The sequence below is a fragment of the Cibotium barometz genome, chromosome 20, assembly GCF_041138505.1.
Source record: "Cibotium barometz isolate CiBa-2024 chromosome 20, ASM4113850v1, whole genome shotgun sequence".
Lineage (NCBI taxonomy): Eukaryota > Viridiplantae > Streptophyta > Polypodiopsida > Cyatheales > Cibotiaceae > Cibotium > Cibotium barometz.
This window is the reverse complement of record NC_141065.1, coordinates 41,609,393-41,619,261: the sequence shown is the minus strand read 5'-3', so window position 1 is coordinate 41,619,261 and position 9,869 is coordinate 41,609,393. Positions and strand designations below refer to the sequence as shown.

The window sequence follows — 9,869 nt, the reverse complement described above, 5'->3', positions numbered from 1 at the left end:
ACATTAGTTGTGTGATTGTTTATTTGTTTTTGGAACTATGCTGTGGTCAACAAGATTACTCTAACCCTATGTTGAAAGACTCTACTTAGCACCAGTGAATTTGTTTGGCATGATTTCAAGAAGCTTCTGCACCAAGAACTCGGCATTTCAAACATGTCAATCGCACATGGTGATGTTTACTTGACAAAAGCTTCTAAAAGAGAGCTGAGGCTGGCTGTGATCAACATATTACCTAGCGTTGGCAACTGTGATACCTTTAATGAATACTAGCTCAAATAAGACTGCTGCTTGGAGATGAGAAATGTGCATGCTTTTCATTTCAGTAATTCAAACAAGTAGAGTCACAAAATGTAAATGTAAAGAACCATGTTTGTTCTAGTCCCTTCTGTGGGAACGAAAGCAAGAAGTAAGCACTTAGGCTTTTAAAAAGTAGCCAACTAAAGTTAGATTGCACAAGACCTCTTTGTCTTTTGTGTCAACCTTTACATATACATGCCAGCCAAAACGTGCTTGAAGTCCATTGCTTTGAGGTCCAAATCTAACCCTGCACAACGCAACCAAACTATCTAGAATGTGAGCTTACAAATTCCAACAAAGTCCTCCCACCTGCCTTTCCCTGTGGTGCATACAACCATTGGAAAAATTAAGTTGTGCCGTAGTTCTCTGGGAAAAGCTTGCTGCATAGCGTTTTTGTAAAAGGGCTCGTTGATGCAACCTTCAGAGTTGCAAACTCAAGCCAGTCCATGCTTTTCCAAAACTTCATGCTAAAAACTCTTCCATGCTTTTCCAAAACTTCATGCTAACAACTCTTAATGTGTTTCACTGCCGCCTTTGCCTTTTGAATCTTTCTAGAGCACCCATCGGCTCATCACTTTCTCTCTCTCCCTGCTTTCCTCCCGTCTCCTCATGTTCCAACAGCTTTTTGGCCGTGTCAGCCAGCTCTCCAAAGACAGCATCAGGTACCTGTTTTTGAGCAACTTCCACCTTTTCGTCTTCGGCATCACTTTCTTCCTCACCAAGTTCTATCTCATCAGGATTCTTCAATGCAGCAGCATCCACGTGATGACTAGCATTGCCTTGGATTTCCACTCCAGCACTGACAAAGCCAACAGCTCTCTTAGGAGCACTGACTGGAGCCCCAGCTGGTGCAAGCTGCCGTTCTAGAGCAGCCATCTCATCCTCAGGCACACCAGCCCGCTTGAGATTATCCACCGTCTCTTCCAAAGACATTTTTCCTTGATCCTTTTGCATAAGGTACTCCGGAAGAATGAAGTGCATCTGCACCCCCCAAAAAAAAAGTAGTTAGTAATGCAAGATTTAAAAAAGTTATAACTTTGCATCTACATAAAGTGCCATAAATTTCGAAAGTACCTGGCTGTAGCTAGCAGAGACACTCCGCTTGATTCGTAACATCTCTCTAAAAGTGTCTTCATTTCCATGCTGCACCTCGAAATCATTCCATTTTTCCCATAAGTCGGTATCTGAACGAGGATCTGCCATTTGAGAGGCATGTATATACACAGCCCGAGCACGGTCTATCTCTCCCAGGTTCCTTTCAAGCTCAGCATACTTCATGCACATTGTCTTAACATCTTTGTCTGGAAGTCCTGATTCAATGGCTTGCTGCAAAAGAAGTGACCTTAGTAAAGTTGTTATGCTTTTTTTTAAGTTCTGAACAAACCCAAATAGTTGTTATGCTTTTTAACACAAGCCCAAACCGTTCTAGGCAAAAAGAGGAGCCACAAAGATAAACCAAAGTACTAATCACAAAGATAAGCATTGGTTTTATCACAAGTACATAGACACACACTGTGACCCACACCATTGTCTAGCAATAGACCTAAGATAAACCAGTTACCACCATATGGAGATAATCACAGATTAAGAACAAGATTAAGAGCTGAAAATATGCACTCCAGACACACAAAGTGTCCACTAAAGGATTAGCACTAAGCCTTTTTTTAGACCATAATCAACCTCTACACGAGATAGTCTAAAGCACACTAAAACAACGGTTAGGGCCTCCATATATAGTCCCCATGAAGGAAGGCACCTAGTTTTTCGTTGGCCACCAAGCCTCGACTCATTCAATGCACCTCCTATTAGCACATTCATCCCCAATTTCTGCCCATTTCTGGTGTCCTTTTGGTCCCTTTCGTATGGCCCTTGATTGTGGACTGGCCACCCACTTTTTCCATATTTTTCTGGGATTTTTCCCAGCCTATTTGGTATTTTACCAGTCGGCCAGCTCATCTGCTCCAGTCGGCCAGCATATTCAACCCCAGTCGGCCAGCACTACCCACCTATAAATAGGTGGGGCTGGCTTCTCACTTTTCATTCAGTCTTGTACACATTTTGCTCCCTCACTTATGAGACTATCTGTGTCTCTTGCTTGGGACTGTTTTGCTTCACTATATTCAGCATAGTTGCTCCATATCTCTCTCTCTTGCACTCTCTATTCAACACACTCTAAGGCCCCTTTGCTTCCACTTTGTGCACTCTTTCATGGTATCATCGCTCCCGGTTCAGCGACGACTCAGCTGCCCCAAATTCAGCCCTATTTTCAGCACCCTCTCCTCTATGTTTTTTCTCAGATTTGCAGCCTCCTTGTTGCTGTGTTTTCTGGACAGCATCTGCTGATCACTTCCTCTTCAGATTGGCTTCATCGCTTGCAGCCATCAGGTAATTTTCTGATCAACATTTCATTCCACGTGGAGTTTAGACATAGGCGGCCTGTTTTTTCAGGACAGCAGCCCTTTTCTAGCTGCATTTTCCTCTCCCATTCCCTTTTGCAGAAGGGGTTTGTGGTGTTTCGGAATTTGATGGCACCCTTGGTACTTGTGGAGGACACTTCTTCTTCTAAGATTGTGCATATTTCTGAGATTGAGCCCAAGCTTTTGTGATGGTTGCTCCTACTTCTCTTCATATGTTCTTTGAGTCTGCAAAGCTGGATGGGTCCAACTACACCCTATGGAAGGTGAAGGTGAAATCAGCCTTGTGGCCTATCCCAACTTGGGAGTCACCCCCACATGGCTTGCCACCTCAATGGGTTGATGTGGCAACCTCCTGGCTATTTCTTCTAACGTAAGGACTCACCTTCAGTAGCAAAAACATTAACATCAGCATCAAAGTCATCGACATCAGGGCCATCATCATCAGGAGCATTTGGGCATTGTCGGCAACATGTGGAGTCTAGACACCTCCTATCATCAGTCAGCTAGCATCAGAAGGCAGCCAGAACCAGTTGGCCAGCATTTTATGGAGACCCAACATTTATTGCCAACCGCCTAGCAATGCTAGCATTATATGTTACCCACCTAGCATTATATATTACCAACTAGCATTATATGTTAGTTTAGCATTTTTGGAACTGATTCAACAGGCCAACAATGCTAGCATTATATGTTACCCACCTAGCATTATATATTACCCACTAGCATTATATGTTAGTTTAGCATTTTTGGGACTCATTCAGCAGGCCGACAGCTGTACAGCTGGCCGACTGTTGTCCTACACCTAAGTACAACTCATAATTCAGCAAAGGACAAGTCATTAGTAGAGCATTCATACATTATGTTATCAAGTAGACATCATGTAGAAGGGCTATGGGTCAACCCTTATGGGCTGACCACATGCCTCAACCATGTACAAGCATAAGACACCTTTTTGTACCATATGAATAAAGAAAACCGGACACCTAATCTCTCTCTTCTTCTCTCTCCTCTGTGTCTTAACCATATGTTAATTAGCATCAATGTTCTTAATCATGCTTAGGATTGTGGATCAGTAGAGCATGGTATCAGAGCATTCACAACATCTATGTCCCAAGGAAGGTGCACAGTTCCAGCAGAAAGGATGCAGCAGGGTAGTAGATGGAGTGGTCTGCAATAGGTGAAGCTAGAGGAAGCATTCCCTGAGGGTAGGTACGCAGACCCAGTACCTCAGTAAACTCTCAGATCATTTCCAAAGGCCTAGCAATAGGCATGATCAGTTCTAGCATGTGACCCACCGTTGTGTCAAGGTTAAGGGAAAGCAAGCATGGGGACGGCAGTGAATAGATGCTCAGTTCTTCATCAAAGACTTGGAAGTGGAGATCAGAAGTGAAGGTGTTCAGACCAAAAATATCAGTCAGTTAAAGTCAAAGTCAGTAGAAGTCAAAGTCAGTAAGTAGAAGCACTTCAAGGTCAAGTCCAAGAAGGAAGGATGACAAAGTGTCCACCCGTCACCAAGTTTAGCAGAAGGGAATGTCACATGCACGCCCGTGCCATGGCTAATCTTCAACATGAACTGGCTTAATCCCTGATTAGTGCAGCACCTAAGATAAGCATTTAGGTCAACATCAGGAGCAAAAACATTAACATCCGCATCAGAGTCATCGACAACAGGACCATCAAGAGCATTTGAGCATTGTTGGCAGCATGTGGACACCTCCTATCATCAGTCGTCCAACATCAAAAGGCAGCCAGAACCAATCGGCTAGCATTTTATGGAGATCCAACATTTATTGCCAACCGCCTGGCATTATATATTACCAACTAGCATTATATGTTAGTTTAGCATTTTTGGGACCAATTCAGCACGCCGACTACTGTCCTACACCCATATATAAGTACAACTCATAATTCAGCAAAGGACAAGTCATTATTCATACATTTGGTTATCAAGTAGACATCATGTAGAAGGGCTATGGGTCAACCCTTATGGGCTGACCACATACCTCAGCCATGTACAAGCGTAAGCCAACTTTTTGTACCATATGAATAAAGAAAACCTAACACCTTATCTCTCTCTTCTTCCCTCTCCTCTGTATCTCAGTCATATGTTAATTAGCATCAATGTTCTTAATCATGCTTAGGGCTGTGGATCAATATAGCAAGGCTTCCGCACATGCAACATCCACAAAGCTCCACAAACACTTGCTCAAGAAATTGAGTACCAATCAGCACCATAAACTAGTGCAAATCAGCCTCGAACATGTCATGTGCATGTTTGCCCATGGACAAATCCAGATGCTAGTCCAGAAGAGGCAACCAATAAAAGATAACTAGAACTAGGAATTGTGGAGCATAGAGTGCAGATTTGCTAGGGTGGACTTGGAGAAGACCAGAAGGTGCTGTCGGCTGAGAACAAGAGTGGTCGCTGCATGGTGGAAGATAGGCGCATCAGCGTTTGTATTGTTTGGTCCAATCGGCTGGCCGACTGCTGGTCGGCCAGCACTTCAATGTTTCAAAGAGACTATATAAGGCCTAGTTGCTCCTCATTGTATTTATTTATTCCTTTATGGGGTGGATCATTAGGGTCCAAGTAGGGACTAGACTTTTGGGTGTTTATCACCTTTTCTACAAGGCAGCCTAGGGCTGTGGACTGAGTACCCTTTTTGTACCATAGTAATATACTGAATTTTCTAGCACCTCTCTCTCGCTACTCTCTCTCCATATCTGCGTTTTGCATCAGCATGTTTCCAGGAGTGTTTAGGGTTGAAAGAAGACTCCCAGAGCTTCCGCATGTTACATTGGTATCAAAGCATCAGGCTCAGCAAAGCTAAACACGGATTCGGTTCCATATGATGGTGTACAGGTCTAAGGTACAGGAAAGTACACGGATACGAAGCCCAAGGCAAGGAACACAGATTCGGGAAGAGCTCCCAAGAGGTTTGTTGGTGGTGTTCCACAAAGCCAAAGGGAATGGCAGTCCTGTGAGCCAGATAGGTTCTCGGGCAACGGTCCCAAGGGAGGTTTATCCTCCAAGGGTGATGTGAGAGTGCCAGACTCATTTCTCAGGAATGAAGACCAAGATGGTGTTCAGAGTCAAAGCAAGAATGGATTGTGGACTAGAGGGAACAGATGCATAGATCTTCGTCCGAGATAGAGTGGTTTGGAGAACCCGGCCGGGCTTTCGGAGAAAAGGGTTGCTAAGGATGGATGGATGACAGAGGGTGGACAAATCCAGATGCTAGTCCAGAAGAGGCAACCAGTAAAAGATAACTAGAACTAGGAATTGTGGAGCACAGAGTGCAGATTTGCTAGGGTGGACTTGGAGAAGACCAGAAGGTGCTGTCGGCTGAGAACAAGAGTGGTCGCTGCATGGTGGAAGACAGGCGCATCAGCGTTTGTATTGTTTGGTCCAGTCGGCTGGCCAACTGCTGGTCGGCCAGCACTTCAATGTTCCAAAGAGACTATATAAGGCCTAGTTGCTTCTCATTGTATTTATTCATTCCTTTGTGCGGTGGATCATTAGGATCCAAGTAGGGACTAGACTTTTGGGTGTTTATCACCTTTTCTACAAGGCAGCCTAGGGCTGTGGACTGAGTACCCTTTTTGTACCATAGTAATTTACTGAATTTTCTAGCACCTCTCTCTCTCGCTACTCTCTCTCCATATCTGCGTTTTGCATCAGCATGTTTCCAAGAGTGTTTAGGGCTGAAAGAAGACTCCCAGAGCTTCCGCGTGTTACAGAACAACAGCCCAGTACGGTGCCAAATCCAGCCCCGAAATCCGTGCCAAAACAACCCCCAGAACAGAGTCTCAAATCAGCCCCAGAAGAGCTCCAGAACAGTTACCAGATTTCTCTAAAACAACCCCGGAACAGCTCTTCAAAACAGTCCCTGACAGCCCCCAGAACCGGTGGCCAGAAGGGAGTGGTGACGAGAGAGAGAGAGAGAGTAACCTGCTGTACGACCAGTGCTGTACAGCCAGAAGATAGAGAAAAGATCCTGCTGTTGTACGGCCCGCGTAAGAGAGAGAGATGCTGTCCAGCTGCTGTCCTCTCTGTACAGCTTGCGCAAGAGAGAAGAAGGATGTGTTCCACCAATGTACCTCTGCACGGCCAGTAGAGAGAGAAAAGCCAGCTGCTGTACCTGCTGTACGGCCTGCTGAAGAGAGAGAGAGAGAAACGTTTAGAGGTCTCCTGCTGTTCAGCCAGCGCTCAAGAGATAAGGAGCATGCTGCTGTATGGCCAGGAAATCAGATGAGAGATGAAGAGGCTGCCGCCCAGTTGTACAGTCAGCAAAACAGAGAGAGAAAAGGGGCTGCTGTAAAGTCAGATGAGGGATCTGCTGCTGTAGGCCAGTGCTCCAAGGAAAAAGAGAATGTGATGCTGCCACCCAGCCATGATCATGCCTCAAGTTCCTCCACCCTATTATAGAGTCGACCCACCCAAAAAAAAATAATGTGCTTTTTCCCCTTTTTAAAGTGGTAGCCTCTCCAAAAATATCAAAAAGCTCCTTGTATTTTGGGAGTTATAAACAGCCGCCATATATATATATATAATGTACATATATATATATACATATACATATACATATGTATATGTATATATACATATACATCTACATATATATATATAGACATACATATAGATATATATATACATATATATATGTATATATATGTATATACATACATATATACATATATATATATATATATATATATGTATATATGTATATGTATATATATATATATATATATATATGTAGATGTATATGTATATATGTATATATATATATATATATATGTAGATGTATATGTATATATATATATATAGACATACATATAGATATATATATGCATATATATATGTATATATATGTATATACATACATATATACATATATATATATATATATATATGTAGATGTATATGTATATATATATACATATATATATATATATATATAGACATACATATAGATATATATATACATATATATATGTATATATATGTATATACATACATATATACATATATATATATATATATATATATATATGTATATATGTATATATATACATGTATATATGTATATATATGTATGTATATACATATATACATGTATATATACATATATACATGTATATATACATATATATATATAAACTCACATGCTCCATGCAAAAGTGGGCGCTTACTTGAAGTGTTCACACACATGGCTTAAAAATTCAGCTCCACCTATGTATATGCTCCTTGTCCAAATCCCCATATGTTCACCCACTTATAAATAAGTGTGAACAAAAATCCTTATAAACCATATAAGTGAGAAAACTCCTGAAAACTCATGTCCTATAATCCACCTTCAGATAGAGATATGCCATCTAAGCCTTCACACAAGTTTTGCAACAAGACTTGGCTTTACACGAGCATCTTCCATCTCGTGACTTCACTGCTTCTGTGGAAAATCCCCATTCACACCTTGGCTCCGACTAGTGTATGAAACACTAGTCAAGACTGAAAGGGACCAAATGGTGAAAGTGAGACCCCTACCCTAATAATAGAGAATAATCACAGGTGGTCTATACTAGGTATGAGGAATATTTGTAGCATGCAGCGTTGCACCACACCTCTGCATATCATAGATGAGCTTTAGAGCCGCCCCAAATCCTCTGAGCAGCTCTACACGCCCATATACAATGTTGCATTGTCTCATAAACTACTTGGCATCTCAGGCACGCGGGATCTACTCCAAAAATAGCCCTCCACTGATTAGTGGGAAGGCCACCATGTAAGAAATTAGAATAACCAAAAGAAGTGGGAGATCTCGCTCCTCCTGTATAAGTGCCAAAGTCTATGGCAAAATCTCTTTTGAATCAATGTGTAATATGCGGAAGCTTCGGAGAGGAATCGGTCACTTCAATACTCAGAAATCAGCACTCTTTTCGCGACAGATATTAATGCACAAAAATAGAGACAGAGAGGGAGAGATGGAGAGGACACAGTATTGGGTCCCAATTACCCTCTGTAGGGCCCCCACCACGGATGGATTTTCTTTATTGGAATGATGAGAAATCTGAAAGAAAATACAGCAATCTTGGACTTTTTCTTGGCTGGGAGTACCCTGCCCTTGACCTGAATCCTTCACCCCTTAGCTTAGCACCCTCTTGGCTTTAAAGGTCTAGCCTCTTATGCTTGAGCTCTTGGTGGAGAATGAGATGACTGAATGGGATTATGGGCCATTCTATTTATACTAGCTCAACTACAGCAGTCGGCTAGTGATACTGCAGTCGGCCAGCATTAAATGCTCCCACGACCAGAAATTCAGCAATAAATGCTGAATTAAATCCCAAAAAATGCTGCCTTTTTCCCTAACAGACTGAAAGTGATGCGCCTGATTCTAAAGGACTGGGCACAGCTTTTGCAAACCTCAAGAGGGCTGGGCAGCGTGTATGGGCTGTCCCATACCTGCCCTACAGCCATGCAAAGGCTGTTTTCTCCTGGAATCTGCCTTATTCTTGCCCTAGGGCTGTCCTACAGCCCCTCCCTCCATGGCTGGTGGGTTCAGCCTGGGTCTTCCTGGCCCTAATGGGGGTGGTTCCACACCATTCCCATGCCCACACTAAGATCCCGGGTAGCCCTATGGGCTGGCCCCTTGTCCTAACCACTATCTACTCAGTGATCTGGCATCCGGTACCATTCCAGATACACAGAATCACTAACATCATTCTAGAGGGAGACTCACAGCGCGGACTGGCACTGTTTCATGTGCAGGACAGTGCACAACTGACCTTGGACTCATGTGCAGGACAATGCACACCTGACCTCGGACGACTGAGATGGATCCCTGGCTGACTCGTCCCGAACTGAGCTCACATGGGACCAGTTCACCATCCCAGGTCCTGCACCTTCTGTACAGAAATGTCTACGTGGCATCCAAGTGCGGGATGCACGTGACACAATGGGGTGATGTTACAGCTTTCCCAGTGCGGCCCGAGAGTAGGAGTCCTATGAATCTACCCAAGTGGAAGGAACCTAGCATTACGGACAGTGTAGCTGAAGAAAGCCTTACTCTTCATAAAATGGGCTACATCAATCCACTCCCACTCACCAAGTGTCAAATCCCCAAGGGTCTCCTCATAGAGCAATCCTGAAACAAG

At 43.2% G+C, this 9,869-nt stretch overlaps 1 protein-coding gene across 1 annotated transcript in view; it reads right to left on the bottom strand.

Moving 5' to 3' along the window:
* Window positions 1-288: 288 nt before the first annotated feature.
* The window catches only part of LOC147627886 (Tetratricopeptide repeat (TPR)-like superfamily protein), a 29,633-nt gene continuing 20,052 nt past the window's right edge, over window positions 289-9,869 (bottom strand). The window contains exons 5-6 of the mRNA XM_086814860.1: window positions 1,372-1,623; window positions 289-1,278 (exon numbers count right to left, since the gene is read on the bottom strand). Of these exons, the coding sequence (XP_086670986.1) occupies window positions 820-1,278; window positions 1,372-1,623 (711 nt within the window). The 3' untranslated portion in view covers window positions 289-819. The remainder of the gene's footprint in view (window positions 1,279-1,371; window positions 1,624-9,869) is intronic.